The sequence below is a fragment of the Apium graveolens genome, chromosome 7, assembly GCF_009905375.1.
Source record: "Apium graveolens cultivar Ventura chromosome 7, ASM990537v1, whole genome shotgun sequence".
NCBI classification, from domain to species: Eukaryota; Viridiplantae; Streptophyta; class Magnoliopsida; order Apiales; family Apiaceae; genus Apium; species Apium graveolens.
This window is the reverse complement of record NC_133653.1, coordinates 249021875-249048501: the sequence shown is the minus strand read 5'-3', so window position 1 is coordinate 249048501 and position 26627 is coordinate 249021875. Positions and strand designations below refer to the sequence as shown.

General features: G+C 34.2%; 2 protein-coding genes across 3 annotated transcripts; one reads left to right on the top strand and one right to left on the bottom strand.

Annotated features, from left to right (window-relative positions):
• Positions 1-13308: 13308 nt before the first annotated feature.
• Positions 13309-21300, top strand: LOC141672887 (potassium transporter 6-like). Of its 2 annotated transcripts, none has more exons than XM_074479575.1 (10): positions 13309-13549; positions 15906-16131; positions 16211-16453; positions 16579-16632; positions 16742-16783; positions 18701-18961; positions 19108-19160; positions 19352-19511; positions 19583-19852; positions 20109-21300. In XM_074479575.1, exons 1-10 carry the CDS (start codon positions 13514-13516, stop codon positions 21149-21151), a joined length of 2388 nt encoding a protein of 795 aa, XP_074335676.1. In that variant the 5' UTR covers positions 13309-13513; the 3' UTR covers positions 21152-21300. The 2 variants fall into 2 exon arrangements, with proteins under 2 accessions (XP_074335676.1, XP_074335675.1); XM_074479574.1 differs by having other exon boundaries at positions 16739-16783.
• A 146-nt stretch (positions 21301-21446) lies between these two features.
• On the bottom strand, positions 21447-25969 carry LOC141672888 (dihydropyrimidine dehydrogenase (NADP(+)), chloroplastic). Its single transcript, XM_074479576.1, has 7 exons — positions 25431-25969; positions 24553-24816; positions 24294-24464; positions 23345-23457; positions 23067-23253; positions 21888-21997; positions 21447-21786 (listed from the first exon to the last, which is right to left on the bottom strand). Exons 1-7 carry the CDS (start codon positions 25701-25703, stop codon positions 21630-21632), a joined length of 1275 nt encoding a protein of 424 aa, XP_074335677.1. The 5' UTR covers positions 25704-25969; the 3' UTR covers positions 21447-21629.
• Positions 25970-26627: the final 658 nt, after the last annotated feature.

Sequence of the window (26627 nt, the reverse complement as noted above, 5' to 3'; positions counted from 1 at the left end):
GTTTAAATAGCCAATGGAATACCAAGGGACGTGAGAACTGGTTAAATATTACAAGTAAAAATAATGACCCCTCGACTCCCTAGACTGATGTGTAATAATAACAGTCAGTAAAAGATCTAAAGCCAGAGTTAATGGGCACGGGATATGATAATAATTATCGTGCGCATGCAGGTTTTCAAGACATACACGCTAACCACTAACCCACAATGATTATGACTGTTTTATCTCACATTAACCAATAATCTGTAAAAATATTATCGTTCACGTAATGACCAAAAATAAACCAAGTAAATAAATACCGTCACGACAACATCAAAACTTGATTATTATCAGGATTTAAAAGTCATCAGAATATGGCTCCTTAACTCGAAAAGTGAATGTGTATTCCTGTAATTCTTCACACAAATACTGATATAGTTTCATCAGAACTTAATCATCAGAACTTCCATCAGAACTTGTCCTCAGAATTTATGCAATTTGATACATAAACTGTTCATCTAAAATAACATTAATCACCACAGTAATTTTCATTATTCATATGGAGTGTAAGTGTGTGCATTAAGCTAAATATCAGACAAAGAGTAAAGTCTTATTCACTTCAGTACATTTTAGAAATAAGGCATAACTAAGAACTTTACTTAAAATCTGTCATTATTCTGAAGTCTACTTTAGAATGAGTTCATGCATGAGTCCACCTCAACTATTTTGTGCTCATTTTATGCATCTTTTGAAATTCTATTTTACAGTGGCTTCCCAGTGTAAGTCAGTCACGACTGCTTATCAGAATTTATGCAGTTATCAGAGCATTTCTCCAGTAATCATAGAGTGTGAAAAGTCACCAAGAAAATTTTATTTTGCTTTTCTCATGCATATTACTTAATACCAGCAATGCACTTGGGTCTTCCCTTCCACATTTTTTACTCTAGGTCTCAAAGGAGTACCTAATTTTTATTTCTTTTCTTTTTCTTTTGATAAGTGAGGCTTATAAACACTTAGTACATTCACCAAATTTACTAACATCAGAACTTAACAAATAAGAAGCACTATTCTAGTTTTTGACTTAGTAATAAGATACACAAAGTAAACTTAACTAAGCTCAATATCAGAATTTGCTTGTGTTAATAGATTTCCACATAAATGATTACTTCAAACATGGGATCTTTAGTATATTAAAGATTACTAGGTCAGCATCTAGCACAGTTATCCTCATTGGATTGAATAGTCACAGAAATATTCATATCACTATCAGAGTTTAGAAATTCACATCAGACAACAATCAGCACTTAAGTAATTTGCAATTTAAGCACATAATACACAAAAATAGTGATATCTGTAAATACTGATCATAAAGTCTGATGTATCAGAACATAAACTAAGCAGATTTAAAGAAAGAACCTGAAACCATTTCAAGTTCATTTACCAATCTTGTAAACGTAGCTTCACACAGTGGTTTTGTGAAGATATCTGCTAGTTGTTGATCTGTAGGAACAAAATACAATTCCACTGTACCTTCATCCACATGTTCCCTTATGAAATGGTACCTAATGCTGATGTGCTTTGTCATTGAGTGCTGAACTGGATTACCTGTCATAGCAATAGCACTTTGATTATCACAGTAAATAGGGATTTTAGAAAATTCTAACCCATAATCTAGTAACTGATTCTTCATCCAAAGAATCTGTGCAAAACAGCTTCCTGCAGCAATGTATTCTGCTTCTGCAGTTGATGTGGAAATTGACTTATGTTTCTTGCTAAACCAAGAAACCAATCTGCCTCCAAGAAACTGGCAGCTTCCACTTGTACTTGTACTGTCAATTTTGCATCCTGCAAAATCTGCATCTGAGTAACCTACTAGCTTAAAGTCTGATTCTCTAGGATACCACAATCCCAGATCAGTTGTACCCTTAAGGTACTTAAAAATTCTTTTCACAGCTGTGAAGTGAGGTTCTCTTGGATCTGCTTGAAATCTTGCACAAAGACAGGTATCATACATGATATCAGGTCTACTTGCAGTTAGATAGAGTAGAGAGCCAATCATACCTCTGTAATCAGTAATATCTACTGATTTACCAGTATCCTTATCCAACTTAGTTGCAGTGGCCATAAGAGTGGATGCACTTGTACAATCCTGCATTCCAAATTTCTTCAACAAATTTCTGGTGTACTTAGATTGACAAATAAAAGTTCCTTCTTCATTCTGCTTGACTTGAAGGCCCAGAAAATAGTTAAGTTCTCTCATCATACTCATTTGATATCTTGACTGTATCAGTTTGGCAAACTTCTTACAAAGTCTGTCATTTGTAGTTACAAAAATGATATCATCAACATATATTTGCATCAAAAGTAAGTCATTTCCATGGTTGAGGTAGAATAGTGTCTTGTCAATAGTTCCTCTGTTAAATCCACTTTACAGAAGAAATTGAGCAAATGTCTCATACCATGCTCTTGGAGCTTGCTTAAGGCCATAAAGTGCTTTATCAAACATGTAGACATGATTGGGAAATTTGGGATCTACAAAGCCTGGAGGTTGTTCAACATATACTTCCTCTTCTAATTCTCCTTTAAGAAAAGCATTTTCACATCCATTTGAAAGACTTTAAACTTCTTGTGAGCAGCATAAGCCAAAAATATTCTTATGGCTTCCAATCTAGCAACTGGTGTAAATGTTTCATCATAATCAATTCCCTTATGTTGAGAGTATCCTTTTGCAACCAGCCTTGCTTTGTTCCTTGTAATTATGCCATCACTATCAGTTTTATTTCTGAACACCCATTTTGTACCAACAACTAATCTGTTCCTTGGTCTTGGCACTAGGGTCCAGACTTTATTTCTTTCAAATTCATTTAACTCTTCTTGCATTGCTTGCACCCAATCAGTATCTTGAAGAACTTCTTCCACTTTCTTTGGTTTAGTCTGATAAAGACATTCATTTGATGTAGCTGTTCTAGTTCTGACACCTGCATCAGGATATCCAATAATTAAGTCAGGTGTATATGCTTTAGTCCACTTCCTTGCAGATGGAAGGTTTTCTCTAGAACTGGATGCTCCCCCATGATCCATGCTGTCTCCATCAACATTTTCTGATGCTCCCCCTGAAATTATGCTCTCTGAGTTGGATCCTTCATTATTTGAGTTTCCAGAAATATCAGAACATGAGTTTCCAGAATTATCAGAACTTGGCCCATCATAACTTGAAGAGCCTGTTGTGGGTTCTGATGCTTCTTGAGATGTGGTTGGATCTTTAGTATGTTCCCCCTACAGAGGTGCATTCTCCTTAGGCGTAGTCACCACAGTTTCAATAACATCAGAGTTTAATCCATCAGAGTTTGCAGTATCAGGATTTACAGAATCAGAATTTAAAACTTCATTTTCGAATCTCAGCTGATCATGATCATTGAAATCTTCAAGTATAGTAATCTTCTTATCATCAAAAGAGACATTGATAGATTCCATGACAACCCTTGTTCTTAAATTGTAGACTCTGAAGGCTTTTATAGAAAGTGGATATCCAATAAAAATTCCTTCATCAGCTTTTAGATCAAATTTGGATAGTTGTTCGGGATGAGTCTTAAGAACAAAACACTTGCATCTAAATACATGAAAATACTTCAGATTTGGATTCTTTTTCTTCACCATCTCATATGGTGTTTTTCCATGCTTGTTAATGAGTGTTGCATTCTGAGTAAAACAAGCAGTCTGCACAGCTTCAGCCCAAAAGTAGGTTGGCAACTTTGCTTCATCAAGCATAGTTCGTGCAGTTTCAATAAGAGTTCTATTCTTTCTTTCAACAACTCCATTTTGTTGTGGAGTTCCAGAAGCAGAAAATTGCTGCTTTATTCCATGGTCTTTGCAGAACTCTTCCATGATCAAATTCTTAAACTCAGTGCCATTATCACTTCTTATGATCTTCACAGAATCTTTGACCAATTTATCCAGTTGCTTGACATGATTAATCAAGATAGATGCAGTTTCAGTTTTTGTGTGCAAGAAATACACCCATGTGTATCTGGTTAACTCATCCACTATGACCATAGCATATTTCTTCTTTGTAATAGACATGACATTAACTAGACCAAATAGATCAACATGAATTGATGATTCAGTCTTGCTCTTAAATGAAGATTTTCTTTGTTCAAGGCTCAAGAATTGATGATTCAGTCTTGCTCTTGAATGAAGATTTTCTTTGTTTTGCCTTCTGACATGAATCACAAAGGCCATCAGGAGCAAATACTGATTTTGGCAATCCTCTCACAAGATCTTTTTTGACTAGTTCATTTATGTTGTTGAAATTTAAATGAGAGAGTTTCTTGTGCCAATCCCAGCTTTCTTCAATTGATGATCTACTCAACAGACAGATTGCAGAACCATCAGTACTTGTTGAAAGCTTGGCTTCATAAATGTTACCATGCCTGTATCCTTTTAGAAAAACTTTGCATGTAGATTCGCTTACAACTTCACAGTGTTCTTCAAAGAAATCCACATGATAACCTCTATCACATATTTGACTTACACTCAGCAGATTGTGTTTAAGTCCCGAGACCAGAGCTACTTTTTCAATGATGACATTCTCAAGATTGATATTTCCATATCCCAGAGTTTTTCCAATGTTGCCATCTCCATAAGAAACACCTGGGCCAGCTTTCTCCACAAAGTCTGATAGCAGGGCTTTATTTCTAGTCATATCTCCTGAACATCCACTGTCCAGAACTAGGATGTTTTTCCTGTTGCCCTGCAATCACAAAGACCACTAGTGATTAGTTTTAAGGACCCAGACTTGCATGGATCCTTTAGCCTTTTTAAGTTTGTTAACATTTGCAGTGGATTTAGCATCAGAGTTTATGTTAACAGTTTTATTATCAGAATTTGCAATATCAGACTTTGCATCAGAACTTACACTAGAAGGAATAATGCTAACTTTCTTTACAGAAGGTTTTATTTGATAATAATCATAGTACAAACTATGATATTCCTTACAAGTATAAATAGAATTTCATAAACTACCACAATGAAAACAAGGATTTTGTGGATTATATCTAATAGACTGACTCTTAACTCCTGATTTTGAAGGTAAGGAGTTTATATTCTTATTCTTCCTGTAAAAAGAAGCCAGATGGTTAGAATTTCCACAGTTATGACATGTTTTTCTAGGAGCATTAGGAACAGGCTTATAATTGTTACTTTTGTTCACACCTTCCTTTCCATTCCTATTTTTCCTAGGTGGTTTTACCTTGTTTACATTCTTAACATCTTTCAGCTTATGCTTAAGCTGCTTCTTTGTCATTAAGCCCATGTTAATTTCGGTTGGCTTATCATGTTTAGGTTTGTCAGAAGTTATTTTCTCCTTAACTTCTGATTTATCAATATCAGACTTTGCAGTTACAAACTTAACAGGATTTACCTTTGTTTTTTGTTTAACAAATATAGGCTCAGTTTCTACAGTTCCCTTACTGTTCTTACCATCTCCATAACTTAAGCCCTCTTTCCAGTTTTTACTACTAAGAATATCCTGAGTTGTTTTACCAGAGTTAGTCCAAGTCCTGATAATCTCTCTTTCCTTTTCTAACTCAGTTTTTAGAGATTCATTCATTTTTAACACTTCATCCCTAACATAAAAGGCATCATCTCTATCTTTCTGAGTTTGATGGAACATGACTAACTCCTTTTCTAAATAATCATTCCTCTTTTTATAAGCAAGATTTTCAGAAGTTAATCTTTCATATATTAAAGTTTGATCTTTATAACTAATGAATATGGTTTTAAGATATCTTCTCAACTCAGTAATATCATCAGTATGAAAGACATAAGTAGTTTGAGGTACCTTTAAGTCAGCAGTATCAGAACTGCTATCAGCATTTTCCATCAAGGCATAGTTTTCCTCATCCTCAGAATCTAAAACATCTGACCAGCTTTTCTTCTTTGTGACAAGAGCCTTGCCTTTGTCACTTTTTCCTTTTCTGCAATCTGGAGATATGTGGCCTTTCTCACCCCAGTTGTAGCATTTAACATTTGAGTAATCTCCTCTGTCAGACTTTCCACCTTTGCCTTCAGATTTTCTGAAACCTTTCTTTTCAGAATTTGCACCTTTCCTGGAAAACTTCTTTCCTCACCTGAATTTTCTGTACGCAATCTTTGTGATCCCTTTCACCATAAGAGCACACAGCTTCATCATCTCCTCATCATGGTCCATCTCAGGTATACTTTCAGTTTCTGAGTCATCATCACCATCAGAACTTGATGACTCAATATCAGACTTTGTGATGAGAGCTTTTTCCTTGCCTTTTCTTGAGGCATCTACTTTGGGACTTTCCTCCTCAGCCACAAAGGCAACTGTTCTTGACTTTCTTCCATTCCTCTTACTTCTTTGTTCCATCTCAAGTTCATGAGTCTTGAGCATCCCATAAATTTCATCAAGAGTTGTTTCATCAAGATTATAGTTGTCTCTTATTATTGTGGCCTTCAAATCCCATCTTTCAGGAAGAGCTAATAGGAACTTAAGATTTGAATCTTCAATATCATACTATTTGTCAACTAGTGACAAATCATTCAAGAGTTTGACAAATTTGTCATATAAATCAGTTAATGACTCATCAGGCTTTGAGTCAAAGTGTTCATACTCTTGAGTGAGTATTGTCTTTCTGTTCTTTTTGATTGAATCAGTTCCCTGATACCTTGTTTCCAAAGCATCCCATATCTTTTTTGCAGTTTTGCAGTTAATTACCCTGTTTGACATGACATTATCTATGGCACTATGTAGCAAGTATCTTACCTTTGCATCCTTTGCAATTGATGAGATATCTTCAGCAGTGTAATCACTTTTCTCCTTTGGTACAGACTTTGTTGGCTGACCTGCAACTTCCACAGAGAGTTTGGTTGGCATATGTGGTCCTTCATAAATCCAGTCAAGATATTATGGATCTGTAGCTTCCAGAAACATATCCATCTTCACTTTCCATATGTAATACTCAGAAGGTTTCAACATGGGAACTCTTATAGTCTCATATCGACTTTGAGTTACAGTTTTTGGAGGATCTTCAGTTTTGGTGGGCTTGGTTGGAGTTTCTTCTTCAGACATGATTGATTTTGGATCTTAAACTGTTTGTGTATTAACAGAAGGTTCTGATACCACTTGTTAGGTCACACACACTGTAGAAGGGGGTTGAATACAGTGTTTAGCACAATCAAATCGAATATAAGAACTCAAGTAACAGAAAACAGATTTTATTCAACACAATAAACTCTGTTACAATATGGAACTGTCCTCTCTCAGTGATGAACAAATTATCACGAGAGCTGCTAGAGTTACAAAGAATAATAACTTCAATAATCGTAACACTTATAGTGTAAACTCTATGCATGTGTTTATATACTACACAGTTACAAGATAATCTTCTAATTGATAAGGAATATAATTCTGCTTCCTAAAATATATCAACTATTTATCTTTTCTTCCAAGTTTTCTATTCTTCATAGATTTCCTTCTTCATGCATAATTCTTTCCGTCTTAGTCTCGATCTTCTTTCCTTTCAATCAGCCGCCTGCCTTATCTGAAAGTCATCTTAAGTCCTGATATTATCTCCTGATAAATATCTTCTGAACCTTAAGTTCTGATAACTTAAGTTCTGATATCTTAAGTTCTGTCTTCATTATAAGTGCTGATTTCCAGTTAAGTATTGATATGTCCTGTTATGTAAGATCTGAAAACTAAACACAAATCATATTACACATGACATTATCAAATATATCTAACAAGTTGTATCCTCAGAAAACACACTCAAGTTCTAATTTGTAAAATACTTGTAAGCAGTTGTGTGCAATTTACATCACATAGATTTCTTCAAATATATATATCTGGTGGAAAGACAAATCCACCAGAAAGTTTTTAAACATTATGTTAGTAGAATACTTTAAAAGCTCTATCTACATTCTTATTTATTCAAAAACACAGATATATATTTTGTAAAGAGTTTTCAGAAAACAAAAAGAAACTAGAATTCCATTCAACCCCCCCCTATGTAATTCTGTTGTTGTATTGTTGGGAAATAATAAATACCTCGGCATTGAAGCACTTGAATTATTCCCTTGGTGTCTCATTTTCACGTTGCTTAATATTTGCCAACGTGTTAGCAGGTGGAGCATAAGCAACTGAAACCCGAAACTGAGTAACAAAGATCTCACACATCTACCTCCACGAAGGGATTGAGTTTCCTGGAGCCTCTTGAAACACTGATGGGTATTCTCCCGTAGTATAGCAGCCAACAATCTGCATTTGGTTAGGTCCTTCACCAGATAAAGCTTCCATCTCAATATTAAAACGGCTGAGTTACTCCACTGGTTCAGTACCCCCATTAAACTTTAGGTCACCTATCCCCCTGTATGAGCGAGGAAGGGGTGAATCCCGTATTTTCTTAGTAAAGGGTGAAGCCACTGTCAAACCAAAAATCCCTTTCTTTTCAGCCTTCATTCTCTCCGAAGCCTTACAGAGGTCCTTATACTTGTACTAACCCATCTCCATATGAAACTTTCTCATCATTCTCATTCCCTTCACTAGAATCAGTGGTATTACGGGCAGAGCTTTGAGTGAAATTAGAGCCACTATCACCTTCCACTTGTGTGGTTACACATGTGAATCTGGACCTGCAAATTGATCACCGTTATTACACGTGCCAATTCGCATAGATATTGAAAAATCAGAACCACTTTGCCAACTGCCTACATACCCTGTAGATAGGGATCAAATTCAATGTAGTTCTTTTAGGGTTGGATTCATGTCCTTGAGCAGCAAGCCACATTGCTAATAACAAAAATCCAGATTTCATAACTGACCCAATTGCTTCCCGGGTCGGCTTTCAGTGTCCATGCATAGCAGGACACCTAATTTCCAGTTGATTCATCAATTATACTCCCTCCATCCCACTGGATTGTTTACGTTATTTTTCGGCACGCTTTTCAATGCTCATTTAAAGTATACTTCCATAATATTTTTTTTAAAAAAAATCTGAAAAAAATGTTTCATGTTTAAACTTTTATTCAAACAAAATTTAAAAAGAAATGTTATGAAACTATACTTTTTTGAAGTATCAAAATATATGCAAACAGTGTACGTAAACTATGCGGTGGAACGGTGGAACGGAGGGATTAATGATTATCCATGAGTCCAAGTAATTATCCTTAAAATGTAAGTAATCATCACGTTTAGAATGAATGATTTCCATTTAAAAGTCATTAAATAGAGATATAATATATTCTCCTTTATTTAAGGAGGTACGGTCCACATACTGATACCGTGAGGAGTACACATGCATACCTCCACCTGATACCCTTCCAGATTGATTGATTATAGAGATACTTTCAATATCTCTCCTACCCTTCTGGGGGTTCACCAGGCGCACATCTGCACCTACCACATCAGCTAATCCCCTATAAGGAGCTCCAACTTCATATAATTACCGTGAGGTTCACACAACAAGGGGAATTTCATGTTCACATCAGAACCTGAATATGTTCCAATTATCCATTTTCATGAATCCAATCCATATCAAAATCATTCCTAGTTAATACCAAAAAAGTCCATGTTTTATATGAACCTTAAATTGAACCCATGTAAATTTGGGGCACAACAGTAGGATTTTATTTTTCTTTTCTTTTAAATAATTAGATTTATATATATCTAATTAGAATTATGTATCTTACAAATATTTATTTATTTTTAAATTTTTTTGAAATAAGCGAAAATCAAACAATTTCAGAAACATGGAAAGATAAACTTAAATTATTTTATCGCCTTCATATCCATTTATTGCAAAATATGCCCAGGTAATTCATTGACTTTTCTTTTGGCTTTCCTCATGATGTTTATCAGGCTTTAGCCTCGAGCAATTTAGTTCTATTAAATCAAATTAATTAATGGTTTGATAGAGGATAAGTTTAGAAAAGTATTCCCCTCAATTAGATTAAGTGAAATGTTATTTCCAAAGTTAAATTTTAACTTTGAAAGTAAAATGCAAGTGAAATGATAAAAGCAGCACTTAAATGACAGCAGATAGATAGGGCATTTGTATCTTTTCGCTTTGGTTTGGTATTGAAGTTAAAATAAGATTTCTCAAGATTATTTGGCTACTAATACGAACACGAGAATAATTTGGCCGTCTGTTACAATTAATAATTAATTAAGAAGTTAAAACAGCAATCCGGTTTAGACCATAAATTTAGGGATTTGTAAAAGAGCTCAATTCACGTGCGCACTTGCATTATTGTTCCCTCTTCTGACAATATCCAGATGATGACTCTTCAGTCATCACTACCCCCACCACGCGGGGTAAACGCATTTGCAGGCCACCTATTTTTTTAATTTTTTTTTTAATATTTAAGTACTAAAGATTAATATTTTAATTATTTAATTTCCAATTTAAATATATATAACTCCAAATAAAATTAATTATGACTCAATTTATAGAAGATTTACGGGCCTCAAATGGATATTTGACCTTTTTTAGTATAAATATTTTATAATATATGAATATATATATATATATAGAGGAATGATCAAATATAAACTAAATTTAAAATAAAAATTAGAAACTAATCTAAACCATCCGATCTATCTAATCTAATGTTCCCCTAAATCAACACACTCAACTACTCTGCACCCTCCCACACTCAATTTCAGCTTTTCCCCTTCGTTTTTAATTTGATTTTTCCCGTCAAACCTTAAGTTTTTTTTTAAATTCAATTTCACTGTATTTTTCTACATCTCTCAATAATCGATTTGTATACCATATGTGTTATGTTTCGAAGTAATTTTCAAAAAAATATTATTTGATTTTTAGATTTTATTCTAAAATATTTTTTATTAGAATAACCCCTATATATATGTATTATTAAATTTTAAAAATTTAATATAAAATCATTAATTTTTGTTTTTACGAGGCACTGGGTTAGTCCTGAATCCCCGCGCTTGAGTATATAGCATTATATAGAACAAAATGTGTAAAATTTGCAATTTTCTTAAAAATACAGTCTAGCCTTTTCTCTTTGGTTTGTTTGAATCTTGTCACATCCAAACAAAGTAGGTGAACGTATTTATATATAATAAAATTTGTTTTTATTTTTTTTATAGAAAACAAAGAAAAAAGTTTAAGCAAGTAAAAATAATAAATTAGGTTATTATTAATCGGAAATGTATAATGACAACATTGATCGGATATATTTAAATTTAATTTTTATATACTTCAATTAAACTATTAAAATTTAGATAAATAAAAATACTAATGTCCTCATTTTGTTATCGAATACAATATGTAAATTCTCCTTTCATATCTAAGTTATTTTTTTGTAAAAAATTATATATATATATATATTCAAATTTATTCTTAATATGAGTTCTTTCTTATGATTTGGAAAAAATTAACCCGCCTAAATATATTTTTATTTTAAGACATTCATAATTTAAAATTTTCAAATATAATTTTCTGGTACCAGATTATCAATTTAGAAATAATTTGAATATCAAACACAATTTGAGACTCTTCGGGGTTACCTAATCTAACATCTACGGCTCTACTCTAATTTGAGCAGAGTGAACTCATTTAAGTGGGATTTGACTCGACACCTAAAAAAAATGAGTTGGCTTTATTCAGCTCGTGAAAATAAATAAATCAAGTTGGTATAAAAAATTTAGACTCGATTAAGTGTAATATTGAATGAATCGGCTTGTCCAATTCATTAAAACTCAGTGTTGATCCTGACTAGGGGTGTAAACGAGTCAAGCTGCTCGAACTCAGATCGTTAAATATTCGAATTCATATTGATAATAATCGAGTCGAGTTCGAGTTCGAACTTTTCGAATTATTCAGGGAGTCGAGCTCGAACTTCAAATTATTCGGCTCGTATGGTTCTCGAGCCTTATCGAACCTCTACTATTTTTTATTTTTTTTATTATAAATATATTTTAATTTAAATAGTTAGTATTTTAATTATATTTTTATGTATATTCGAATCGAACTCGAGCCGGACTTATATTCAAGTTTTTGTTAGTATTTGCTGAATTTTTTCGAGTTTTCGAGCCGAAATCAAGCCTATCGAACTTTTTACGAGCCGAGTTTGAACTTGAAATTAAAGTTTCGATCGAACTCAAACTCGAACTCGAACTATTTTAATCGAGCCCGAGCCTGACATTGTTCGAATTAACTTGGCTCGATTACACTCTCAACCCAGACCATAGACAAGCAAAACTTGCGTGTAGGGTCCGCTAAACTGAGGGTCCCAAAAACTGTGTAGGGTCCGCTAAACTTAAGGGTCCCAAAAACTTCAACTCCTTTAAGTAAATATATCTTAAGTTATGATGTATATTAGAGCCATATAAACAAATTTCAACTAGGATTCTTGAAATCTCAGGTCCAGTCTTATTAAAGCCTGCTCATTCAAATCAGCTCCTTTAGTTAACGAGCCGGTTCGACTATATTAGTTAAATTAAACGAGTCGAGTTCGAATATATATTGAGATTTGATTAGTTATATGAGTCGGATTAGCTCGAATTACGATTCGCTAGAAATTCTACTCAATCAGCACACATTACAACATTAATACCAACAAAAGATAATATCGTCATATTTTACGACAAGATTCGACTTCTTTGCTAAGTTATACAAAAATTATAATTATTATAATGAGATATAAGTATCAAAATTGTTAAAATTTAAATACTAAAAATATAAATAATAAAGAATTCATATATTTAAATTCAACCAACTATATTTTAATCAAATATTTATTTTAATTCTCATCAACTACATGCTACATATTTATTTTAAAATAAATAAGAAATATATGGATCACCCACAGTTCTTAACTAATATTTTTAATATTTTACATATGAAAATCTGATTTTGTATAAATATAAAATATAATGTCAAAAAATAAAAAAGAGAAAAAGTGCAAGCCCGCAAAGGTGATTGTAACGTTCAGCTGTTCCTATCAGTTCAATCCGTCATGCACATCGTATCAGTTTCACATTATTAAATGTTACCACTTCCATACACTCTCCTTGTATCATGTATGCACGCACTTGCTATATGTAGTAGCAGGATTATCACAGAAAGCGGCCAAAATAAGCAGGTCAAAATCGTTAATAAATTGATTAAAAATATTTTATAAATTTCAGAAAAAATCAAAAAATTGATTAATGATTTAATTTTTTAAAATTCACTTATAAATAAGAATTAATTCAATTTTCAAAAACTGTAATCACAAATAACACCATTATTAGAAAAAGGATTAAATAATTTTAGCAGGATGAGTAACATAAAAAGACAAGGGCCAAGAATATAAGGGTGGTGTGGTGTGCTTTTTCTCCTCGTTTTGCTCGTCCCTCAGACCAGACCAGACCAGACCAGACCACCCTCTTACATTGTTACATTCTCCCTGTCAAGTTTTATTACTCTCAAACACACACATAATACCTACACTTGATCCTCTTTTGAATGCAAGCTCTGTTTCTGCTCTGAATCATTTGATCATGAGTTCTCCACTGAATCATCTGCCTAACATTCAGGTCATTCTTTTTCAATATTTTTATTGTTAATGTTTCATTTATTACTGCTGTAATTGTGTGCTTCAAGATTGGTGTTAGTTCTTTTTTCAATTTTTTTCAGTTTTCTTGCTGATGTTTATGTTCAGGTCATGATAATTTATAACACTAAAAATTTAATTGATGTTTATGTTAGTACTTTGAATTTCACTTATTTGTTGGTGATTTGTATATGGTTCTAGTGCATTAGATTTGAAGTACTCCGAGGGGAGGTGAGAATCGAACTCTAGACCTTTGCCATTAAATTTGTCATTTTAACTTCTTGATTACTATTTTTTTAATATTATATATTGTTTTTGTGCTTCACTTTTTTCCGCTTTTCTCCATATCAATGCTCAATAGGCAATACATTAATAAGTGAACTTATCTAAATTGACTATCTTTGTATACAATGTTGTTGTGGATTGGATATATGGATCTGGCTTTCAATGTTTACAAGCCTACAAGGGGAGCTGTATTTGCCAGTTGGAATGGGATAATTTTGGTAACTATATTCTAAAAGGAATATTTAAGCAGTTTTGTCTTTGTTCTGAAGTTAGAGATAACGTTTACAGTGGACCGCCGGTTTTTTCTTCTAATGTAACTTATGCGGTTCTTCAGTTTGCGGTTTTTGAGTAATGTGAGCGGCCCTCGAATATGAATCCCATAATTTACTTTAATGATCATGTTGTTAGATTGGATAGGAGCTTATCTATGCCCTGTTTGGGTGTAAATTATTAATTTTCTAAGTTGACAAAAACATATGTACATTTGTATTAGTTTTGCATACGTACACATGTATACAACACAAATATTTGATTTATATAACACTAATAAAAAATAGATATTATGACAAAAAAATAAAAAAATAAAATTGAAAATGAAGAGGAATTGTGATAACAAAAAGTTAAGAATTATATATAAAGAGGCTGGCGAATCATTGTCAATCGTACACTACATATCGTAAGACCTTCCCTAAACCGATTACTAATACCAATAAATAATCTAAGACTCTCCCTAAACCGATTACTAATACCAATAAATAATCTAATTAAACAAACGGGGTGAGAGGGGCAGAACCTGAGAGGGTGAGGCCCTCCCTAAACCGAGCTCTGAATGAAAATCTTAAGATGTGAGAGTAAGGTTTAACAGAATCTTATACTCTTCAATAGTTAGATCATTATTACTTGAGTGGTTATGCCACCAAAATGGAACTTCCAGTCAGAGTTAGCCATTTGTAATTTTTTTATATATAATTTTACTATACAAATTATATGTATAATTAGAAGCATATACACTATCCAAAGAAATGTTTTTATATGTAAAGTGGCTCTCAGTATAATGCATTACTAACCCAAGTCTTACTTGATAGAGAGTATAATGCCACTGAAACTACATCTTTTTTATTTTATAGAGCTTTTTCCGGAGTGCATTTTAAAATATTATTGTTGTAACGTTTTACTATCGCTATTTCTTACTTGATACAGAGCATATTGCCACTAAAACTACATCCAGTAAACGTGTCATAGTGTAGAGCTAATTCCGGAAATATTAACTTGTGATCTTTATTTTTGGTAGAGGGTAACATACAATTTTTTCTATTATGTTGAATTAGTATTACAGTTTACCATTACATGTTGTAAGATACCCCTATTGGGTTCTAGTGGACCCTAGAGTGCAACCGGGTATCAACCATCTACCCCTTCATATATCAGGTTTGAGCAGCTCTCATACTTAATAATGAGCTCACAACATTAACCACCAATTCGGGATACCGAACAAATATTGGTAACATTATATTGTCATATTTATGCGGTCAGTAAGTTTGTCATGCTCGAGTGACATAGGGAGTAAGTGACTAAGTGCATGGAAAATGTAAAAATCCAAGACAAGTTTGGTCTAGAGTGATGAACTTTCAAGAAGTTGTTTGATCATTCTAATATGTAACTGCATTCTGTTGCTAATATCTTTGAAATGATGCCAGTTATCCAAAAAGCTGCAAGTTCAAAATATATTCATTGGTTTCTACAGACTACGGAGTGATTATTAGGCCGGACATTGGGATTCATGATCCCATCAATCTAGATACATAACATTTTCAATAAATTTTCATTTTTTGCTTGCAAAACGATAATAATGTGGTCATTTCTTTATTTCATAAAACTTGGCTAACCTGTTTTTCCTTTTACTGGTAAGTCATCCGCAATGTGCTTGAGTACTATCAACATTAGATGTCTACTGACATGATAATTTCCTTTTAATGATAAATCATCCACAATATACTCGAGATATACTATCAACATGAGATGTCTACTGACGTGATAAATGTACAAAACTGCAGAAAGAAACTTGGAGGAGGACTGTGCTTTTGACAGTTCAAAGCATTGGAGTTGTCTATGGTCGCTTAAGTATTGCCCCGTTGTATGTATTTGGATCAATGCGCCCAAAAGATATCGATTCGGATGAGCGTTTAAAAGAGATATTCTCCTTCATATTCTGGACTTTAACAATTGTTCCTTTACTGAAGTATGCTGTAATAGTGTTGAGGGCTGATGATAATGGAGAGGGTAATTGCATTTGATAATTTTGCATCAGTTTTATCAGGATGTGTCTAGAAGGCTTGTTTACCTCCATGGCATTTTTCAGGTGGTACCTTTTCGTTATACTCATTGCTTTGCAGACATGCCAAAGTCGGGCTGCTTCCAAGTGATGAAAGTTCTGATGAAATCATGCATTACGAGACAGGCAGCACTAGCCCGAGCAAAAAGAATTCACGGGCTAGAAGGGCCATTAAGAATAACAAGATCAGTCATTATATGATGCTGTTGTTAGCTTTATTTGGTTCCTGTATGATGATTGGCGATGGTGTTCTTACGCCAGCTTTATCTGGTTTGTTGATCTACATGATCTTTACTAAAGAAGTGATGCACTTATGCTCTTTATTAAGTATTAAATGCCTACTTAGAAAAATGTTCCAATTGCTGGGTTATTTATATTGTTTTTCTTCACTCCAGTGTTATCGGCATCAAAAGGGCTCGAACTGTCATTGGCAAAGATTTCAGAGAGATGTAAGTATACAAAAGTTCATTTGTCTCTTGAGTATATTTTATCATGCATTGCCTGACATTCGTATTCTTTTAATGCTAGTTTTTCTAATTGTATTGTAATTCTTAGCAGCTACCTCGGAATGTGGAGGCCTCGAGAGGGACTTAAAGAAATGTAAGTACATTCCATCAACTGAGTGTTATTTTTTTACCCCATGGTCACTGCTGATCACCAATAGCTCGTGCATGACATAAATGCAACTTTAATTTGGATAGATCCCAAGGTTGTGTACATCTCAATATAAACGACGGTTTTCCCTAATTCCATAGGATTCCTGTTAGCTTTTGGAGCCAAATTGAGTCGGATTGCAACAGAGGAATATGCATGGATATGTTTCAAATTGCAAGTTATTATTTACCTTTAACTTGGATAATAATTATTTTAGGGTTAATTGCATAGTGCACCCCTTTGGTTTGGAGCATTGTCACTTTGGTACCAAGAGTTTCAACAATTGCACTTTGCATCCCAGACTTCTTTAGACACTGCACTTTGCACCTCTTCCGTTATTTTCCGCCATTATCGGTAACATTGGCAAAGAAGTCTGGGATGCAAAGTGCAATTGTTGAAACTTTTGGTACCAAAGTGACAATGCTTCAAATCAAAGGGATGCACTATGCAACTAACTTATTATTCTATGATTCTCTGTTTCGCAACCATACAATGGATAAGTCCTTTACTCCCTTTAACCCATCTTTAGTTTAAAAAGATATTTTAGAAGTGGATGTACTCCAAGTCATCAAAAAATAAGTGGAAAATTAGTTGTATGTAACAACTTGCATTTTGGAGCCCCGTGGACCCATGGAAGCAAGACAATTCTGAACTTTTTGGCTTTGGAGGAGGCAGTCCATCGATGGTCTGATATGGGTCTTTCATTGAGGGTATCACCTAAGAACACAGAATGAGTCTGGCCCTTGAACCCTACAATAATTAGTCACAAAATGGGTCAAAATTTGAAGTATGACTTAATTTTGCACCATATGTCAACAAGTAAAAAAGGAAAGTATGAATCAGAGAGATTGTTGCCATTCCTATAGCCAGAACCAGATTAGTTTTAGTTCTCATGTATTTAATCAGCTGTGTTGTGCTGTTATAAAGAGACAAATACAGCACTCTCCCATGCGGCGGCAGTAATCTGTAATCTCTTTCGTCAGGGATTAGTAAGTCAGCTGCTTAATCTGATGTATAATGTCTAATCACTGCCATGCCACATTTCTTGAAAAAACAGAAAAAAAAATTGTTACTTAAGTATGTTATCGTATGATACCACTACGTAAATAGTTCTACACTTCTGCAGTACGAATAATAATATTGCTGAAACTAATGGATTTAAAAATACTAAATTAAAGTGGGATATACCAGAAATATTTTGAATGAGAGGTAGTTTATCTCTCATTGGTGCTTCTATAAATAGTTCTTTGTATTCATTATGGATTAATTAAAGGCTATTGTAAATTTATTAAATAACATATCATAAAGATATACTAGTCTCAACTAATATACACTTTCACCTATTGATAAAATGTAGGTAATTCAGATAAATCCCACAGGCTAGTACCATAATATTTACAGGTCTCTTAAAGTTGGTGCAAATGTGCAAAATTTCTAGCTTGCTCAACTTGGAACACTAGACAAAACATCTTATTGCCGTACGTCTAGTTTTTATCAGCAATGAACACTCTATTTATACTAAGGTATTCAAGCGAGTCAGTATTATTTTCCTCCTTGATGGGATGTGTCTCATTGCGATGCACTTCATGTGATGATGCGGTACTATTAATACCAATGGCTGCTTTGATGTAAGAAAGATTTCTTACAGGTTAGGCTTATGTCACAATTCCATTTTCATTTAGTATAACCTCTACTATGGGATGAAAAATATTGCGAGTAGATGTTTTTAACGGTTGAAGGGCCGTTATGGTTTACTTTGAAAGTCTAGGTCCATGTTTCTGTTTGGAAATCACCAAATTATTATTTTTTTATTTACAAGTTTCCACATACAAGTTATAATTTCCTGTACCTTTCTTTTTTCAGATGTACCAGTTCCTACAGCATGTTTCATCTTAGTTTGCCTTTTCTCGGTGCAACGGTATGGAACCCATAAGATAGGGATAATTTTTGCTCCAGTTGTCATCATATGGCTTTTTCTCATCAGCGGTGTGGGTTTGTACAATATTGTTCAATGGGATCACCGTATCTTGTATGCAATTTCCCCCAAGTACATGTACAACTTTATCAAACAGGCAGATATTAGAAGTTGGAAGTTACTGGGGAACCTTGTTCTATGTATAGCAGGTAGGTCATGTTGAATGGTTTTTCATTTAATCATGTCCAAAGTTCTAATGTTTGCTTTTAGTGCTTCCATCTGCTGTTCGCTCTAAACTCCTTGGACTGTTACTTCATCTTTCTGACTATGTGAGAGTAAATTTTACACAATGCAGGATCAGAAGCAATGTTTACAGATCTTGGTCATTTCTCAAAGAAATCCATCAAGGTAGTATGTAATTCTGAACAGTTAACACAAAGCATATCTCTCATGAAGCAACACAAAATATAATATTGATTTAAATTATGTTCAGGAATAAAGCTTTATAATAATTAATGAAAATCAAGAGGTAAAAATTTTGAGAATTTCCCATCTGTAATTTTATTAAAGACTTGGATGGTCTCTTCATTCTACTGCAGATTGCATTTGTCTGCCTGATTTACCCAGCCCTTGTCTTGAGTTATGCTGGCCAAGCTGCATTCATATCCAAGCACTTGATTCCTCATGACGACGAAGTGGTTTGTGCCACTCATAATGCATCTTCAGAGTACTTCCATCTCCGTGAATCAGTGCCTAATCGTAAGTAGTGATATTTATCTATTGTTTCCCAGCTATCTTTCCTAACTGTTTGTTGTTTTTCTAATACAAAGATACGGGGAGAGCAGAAGTATTTCGCCATATCTTCGTGGTGTTATCCCTCTTTGCAGCTGCTGTTGGAAGCCAAGCAACTATAACAGCAACTTTCTCAATCATTAACCAGTGTCAAGCACTTAGTTGCTTTCCCAGAGTTAAAGTTGTTCATACGTCAAATAAAATACATGGTCAAGTTTATATCCCAGATGTCAACTGGATTATGATGATCCTCAGCATTGCCTGTACAATAGGTTTCCATGAAATTTTACCACTTGGAAATGCTACAGGTGTGTTTTCAATAACTGATATTGAGTATTTGTTAGTAATGGATAATCTCATCCATTTAGATTGACTCGGAGGGAAAGAAATTATCTGAACTTGCTTGTGCAAACAAAATACAAATTTACAATTGCTATAACCTAATGTCTTTTAACCCGAGGGTCGAGTTGGTCGAGTTGGGCTGAATATCTGTCCGATTGATTTTCTTGGTGATTATCTAGTCACTATTGATACATGTTACTCAAGGAACACTTTTATCCGTAGGTTTTGCTATCATTTCTGGAATGCTGGTAACAACTTGTCTGATGTCTCTTGTGATTTTGCTATACTGGGAAAGGAGTTGGCTTCTGACTGCAAGTTTTCTTGTATTCTTTGGATGTGTTGAAATAATGTATCTATCATCAAGTTTGTTAAATTTCTATAAAGGTGCTTGGTGTCTAGTGATCCTTTTGGTATTTTGCATGACTATCATGCTTTCTTGGCACTATGGCACACGTAAGAAGTATGAGTTCGACTTAGAAAACAAGGTGCCCGTAAATTGGCTCACAGATCTTAGTCCTGGTCTTGGAATTTCTAGGGTACCTGGAATCGGATTCATCTACACTGAAGTTGTAACAGGAATTCCAGCTTTCTTCTCTCATTTTATTACAAATGTTCCTGCATTTCATCAGGTGCTCATCTTTGTTTCCTTCAAACTTTTACCAGTGCCTCACATCTCCCCTAGCCGGCGATATCTTATTGGCAGAGTTGGGCCAAAAGAGTACAAGATATACAGATGCATTGTTCGTTATGGGTACTGTGATCAAGTAAGGGATACAGATGATTTTGAGGATCATATTATTCTTTCCATCGGGGAATTTATATCGAGGGAGGAAGAAGATGTGGAATCCTTGACAAGTCCAGAAAGAAGGATGGTTGTGATTGGTAATCAAACAATGAATGAAAATACTATAGTTTCTGTACCTCGAGCTTCTGATTCAGAGATTCTAAGTCCTCCAGTTGATCCTTCAGGAAGTAGCGGCACTCCTACTAACCAGAAAAAGGTTCGATTTATTTTGCCTCCAAAGAGTCCAACAATGCGGGTATCAGTTAGGAGGGAACTTCAGGAACTGGTCGATGCTAGAGAGAGCGGCACTGCTTATTTCTTGGGACAGTCACATTTGTCGGTGCAAAAACGAGCCAGTTTTATAAAGAAATTCCTTGTCACGACCTATGTTCTTCTTGATAAAAATTGCAGACAACCTCCTGTTGCCTTGAACATCCCCCGCGCTGCGCTTCTGGAAGTTGGTATGGTCTACACCATTTAAACTATATTAAGTTAACTTTCGCCCTCTGTACTCAAGACATTGTATGCAAATATGTATGATAAGTTGATTAACAGATATCTTTCCAGAAGTATGTTCAGAAATATTGACAGAGTGACTTTTATAATGCACACAACACTCTTCCTTCCCAATTCTCCAGTAGAGCACTGATTTTAGCATTAATACATCAAGCAACAAGCAAAAATAGGAAGCAGGGGATAATCTTTGCAATATACTTCAAACAAATATTATATTTATTTTACCTTAATAATCCAGGAATAGTATCTTTGGCACAATGTTAAATGAATAAAACATCTTTATTTCATCATATGATTGTTTCTTTGGATCTTTGACATTTATTCACCATTCACCATTTAAAGTGTTCAAGAACGATGATTAACTATTTTCAGTCATCACTTTTTAACTGTTCCCACATTTAAAAAGAACTAAAAGAAAAAAAATTAATGGCCCCGTCTCATGATCAGTTAGAAACCATGCTCTCACTTTCCTTTACAAATCCATCGCCTGTCCAGTCTTTGTCGGATGCCAGTCCTTTCTTCATTGCCCTTTTCTTCTCTATTGCTTCTTTCTGCATCCTGACCAATTCCGTGTGGGTTGTAAAATACTGAAGAGACATCCTGCGGATAAACAGTTTTAAACTTTCAACAGATGTACAATATTTGATCTCTGTAATGAACAAATTTGTAAAGAAAGGGTAAAAGATAAAGATGAAGACTACCCTCTGAATTCTTCTATGGACGAAAAGTTGTGCATTCTCATAAAATCTTTCAGTTCAGCACAGAGCTTTCCTACAAGATCATAACCATGCATCATAACGCCAGTACAGACCTACAACCAAATAGCACAGGCTTTCAGAAACATGCAGTGACCCGGCGGGAGTCGCCAGACAAATCATTCTAAACAAAGATTGTGCATTCAATATCATTAGTGTGGGAATTATCAATAGCTATTTTCCCTCTGATTTCAACAAAAAGACAACATCATCAAGATTGATAAAGTAAACACTTGAGAGCAAAGTACGAAGGCAGTCAAGTGAGGAAGCAGGAATGCTTGTGAGTGCCTACTTTGTAAACTAGCAAGGGGCAAGTGGGGGTCAAGGGGACCTAAATCTTGTAAAATTGTTTTATTAGTAAAGGAGGGTCTTTGTTAGTAAGTCTGGGTTTCTTTGTTCTTCTATTTATCTTCAACCCGCTGCATGAGTGTGTGAATACACTTGGGGGAAAAGATAGTTTAGTAGTTCATTTGGTGTGCAACAAGTGCTAGATCCTGGCATGGTGCTGGTGCTTAGAAAGTGAATGAATTCCAAGGCCATGGCAACTTGGTCCAGGAAATCTTTCCAATTCATGATAAAAAATTCTACTTGCTAAAGTAAAACAAAATTTTAAACAGAACTATGTTCACGAGAGGAGGTCGACTTAAGTCAGTCATGTACTCCATGGCAGCGGATACTTCCTGTTGTTTATCTTCCTTGAACATGCTTACTTTAAAACCAATTCCAGCCCTTCCGTATAACTGTAGAAATTTTATTTTAAGCTACTGCACAAAGCTACTTCATCTCTTACCTAAATTTATATGGCTATTCTGGAGCCTATTTTGCTCCAGGATCTGCAGTAACTTAAATGAAGCTCAAGCCGCAGGTACGAACCAAATATATATATGTTAATTACTAAACGACTTACATCGCCCTTTAGCATGCAAACATATTGAAAGAATTTATACCACTATGCCTTAGTTAGCTACATTAATTTAAGTCAACTGGAAAACAGAATGGACTAGGCTCTGAAAATGTTTGTGAGATGGACTTGAGATGAATTTCAATCAAAAATCATAAATTCAAAGCCAAGATATATGTGCGATTATTAAAAAAGAAAAGAAAAGGAAAAGCAACTGGCATGACCTGAACAGTATTTGCTCCAAGAAGAATAAACTCAGCAGCATCACCACCTGTTTCCACGCCACCAATAGCAGAAAGAGAATAATCCTTATCTGTAAAATCTGATTTCATCATTTGTGCAATGCTCATCACTTTTGCAAGGGCAATAGGATGAACTGCCTTGGCAGAGTAGCCCCCAGGAGTTGAGTATCTAAGCATATAAAGGTTAAATAGAATTAAGCTATGACAATAGATCAATTTACAAAAATCACATGGCTTAACAAAGTATTTTTATCACTAACCCCTCCACACAAGGTTCAGGATGTAATGTATTGAGATTAATTCCCATGACACTCATTATTGTATTTATAGCAGCTACGCCTTCACATCCTGATTCAAGAGCAACCCTTGCTGGCTACAAGGAAGAGCAAGATATATACCTCAGATCAACTTTCAGATTCATCAACGCAATTGTGAAATATATTTATGCAACATATAACAACACATTATTAAACTGTGGTTCAAAGGCGTAAACAGATCCGTAATGAATCATTTATGCTCCTGAGTTAAAATATCGAGAGAAGAGAACGAAACATAAAGATTTAAAATTTTCTCTTTAGGTTGTGCTCTCGAGTTCGTTAAGGAGAAAAGAAAAGATTGGGTGAAAGGGTTTTAAAAAATTTCTCCCTGAAAGTTTCTTCCCAATAATGGGATGATTGGGAAGATAACTCTCACATACCTTTAAATTCCCTTGCTCCTTTTTTTTCTGAAAAATTTTCTTTCCTATTCTAAACCTTCTAGACAGGTCGAAAATCATCAGGGTTGCAATGTGAGTCAAGAAGCTCATAAGGTGCTTCCTCAAACTCATATAACTAGAGCTTGACTTTAGGTTGTGCTCAATTAGAAAAATTCCCTAATTTATTTCCAACCTCAAGATTAATTACTCCCAAGAAAATGTAAATAGCAACTAAGCAAAATGATGAAATAGTAAAAACATCAAATAGGCATATACAGATGTGTCCAGAATTTTAGAGCTGATGAACTTTTTGATCTAAACCTGAAACTTAAAACTGTTGAAACTGCACAGGAAGGGAAAGGAAAAAAGCAGACAGTTTAACTCTATAAGGATTTGTTCAATTGACTGATAGCTCTAACCGAATTGACCTCAATTATAACAAACTCAACTCACATTACAGCTCTGAAAATCATGTTCTGCAACATGCATCAAAGCAAAAAACAAAACAAGAATACCTTTGTAATGTCGGTGATGTTCGGGGTCATCTTTGCCCAAACTGGAACAGTGGCTTTTGCATTGATCCATTCACAAACTTCTCCCAGTAATTCACAGTCTTGACCGACTGCTGCACCCATTTTACGCTCTGGCATACCATGGGGACATGAAAAATTGATCTCAATGGCATCCTACAAAAAATTTATAGCTTTAGACAAAGAGCTTCAACTGAGGAAACCATATCCATATGAAAAATAATAAAGACAAATGTGCACTTACAATTCCAGTTTGCTCAACTCTATCAATTAGTTCCTCCCAGGAAGCTTTGTTGCACTCCTCCATGATTGAAGCAATTAGAATCCGATCCGGATACTCTTTCTTTAACTGTTTAAATTCTTGCAACATTGTTTCTAGAGGCCGGTCACTTATAAGTTCAATATTTTGCCACCCAATTATCTGGCCTAAGCCTGAGCCATTTGCATCTGCTCGCAATCGCGCATATCGAGGAGTTACATTCACAACTTTAGCAGCATCTAGTGACACCTATATATCACAGTCCAAAAACATTATCAATGTATAAGTCTAATAGCCCCTCTCCGTTCAAAATTAGACGTTTAACTTTAAGGTTTATCCACGGGAATTGTCAAAGCCTATTATTATAATACATAAGTGTAACTATTACTATTTGATCTAACTGGAGCTAACACATATTTGATTTACGGTGGCCTAAGTAAGCATCCAAACCAAAGCAGCAATCTTTTATTTCAAAGGATTGCTGCATGAAACCATCAAAGTAAGAGCTACTTAACAAAATTCTTATATTTTGCTGATCAAGACCAACCAAGCCATATTTACACCTGACATGTTTGTGTAATACTACTACTAACTAAAAAAACAATTCTACGAAATCTCCAAATCCCATAAAGAAGAAAACATACACAACCATGACCAAGAATCCTAAACATCATATGATCAAATTTTGCTACAAAACAGTAGTTTCAAATTCCGAGGATTAGAACTACAACTACACCAAAAGAAACATAATAAACAATCATAAACACAGTATCGATAGAAGCATAGATAATACTAATAAAATAACAAAGCAACTAAAAATATGATAATTTAAAAAGAATTATTAAAATGAAAAAAACATATACAGTTTTGGCAATGACAGCACCCCATCCTTCATCAAAAGCTTTCTTCATGACCTTATAGTTAGTTCCAGGAGGACCCGACCCGATCACAAACGGGTTAGGCATATTCAACCCATTAACACTCACACTTAGATCCGGTTCACTTTGTGTTTCAGATGCAAACACTCTAAACCCAACTCTTGTTTTACTACTACATCTTCTCCACGCCGGAAAACTCGCCGGAAACTTAACGGAATTGCTGTTTCCGACGATCTGACTTGATCCTAGTAAAGCCATACTTGTTTCTTGAAGATGAAAATTTGGGTTTTGTATGTATGTATCGTTTACGTGTATATACGAGTTGATTTTATTGTGTATGTAAATGTTGATGACAGTGACGAGGAGAAACAAGATGAAAATGAATATACTTGAATCGCAGAGGATGTAATAAAATATTGATAATGATTAAGGATGTTGTTTGTTTTGTCTGGGTTATGATGATAACATGGATACTTATCTCTGATGAGTAATCTATTATTAGAAGTTTCTTTATGATTGAATTATGTGTTGCATGTGCAGATTGTGCTGGAATTATTGCATTGTCAACCCAATTGCGTGTTAATGACTAATACAATCACGGCAATACTTGGAGGGCTGTGATTTTTGGATTCTTCTATTCAAGACGTATTTAATTTGAATTTTATTATTTTTTAAAAAATTGATCATTTTAATAAAAATTGCTTTTTTTTATTAAATTCTGAGGGTATTTATTTTTTTTAAAAAAATTACTAAAATATGGTGATATTTAATTTGAATTTTAAAAAATTTATTAAAATCTGATAGTATTTAAAATCTAGGGATTTATTTTTATTTGAAAAGTGGTGGATATTGATAAATTTGCTATTACACTTTTAAAATTTTAAAATATCTTTAAAATGTACGAGATTTTGAAGAATTTCCGGAGACTTTCATAAAATCATCAAGATTTTGTAAGATTTTTCTATCAATTTCATCAAAATTCACGAACAAATAAAATCAATAAAAATATTTCAAAATTCATGAATTATTATCAATAATTTAAAATCTCAAATAATTACATTCCTAAGTTTTGTTGGCACCACTATTAGTTTTGTGACGACTGAGAATTTTGCGACGTAATTAAGTCAATAAAGAATGTGCTATGTGATATGATTATAATTATATGACTAAGTGCTGATTAAT

Excerpts from the sequence above, each read along its gene's own strand:
- LOC141672887 (XM_074479574.1), top strand. The coding sequence starts at position 13,514 with ATGAGTTCTCCACTGAATCATCTGCCTAACATTCAG. Across the intron at positions 19,512-19,582 it reads CCGTGAATCAGTGCCTAATC|ATACGGGGAGAGCAGAAGTA; the intron begins GTAAGTAGTGAT and ends TCTAATACAAAG. Across the intron at positions 19,853-20,108 it reads ACCACTTGGAAATGCTACAG|GTTTTGCTATCATTTCTGGA; the intron begins GTGTGTTTTCAA and ends TTTTATCCGTAG.
- LOC141672888 (XM_074479576.1), bottom strand. The coding sequence starts at position 25,703 with ATGGCTTTACTAGGATCAAGTCAGATCGTCGGAAACAGCAATTCCGTT. Across the intron at positions 24,465-24,552 it reads GAGTTGAGCAAACTGGAATT|GATGCCATTGAGATCAATTT; the intron begins GTAAGTGCACAT and ends AATTTTTTGTAG. Across the intron at positions 23,458-24,293 it reads ACATCACCGACATTACAAAG|CCAGCAAGGGTTGCTCTTGA; the intron begins GTATTCTTGTTT and ends TCTTCCTTGTAG.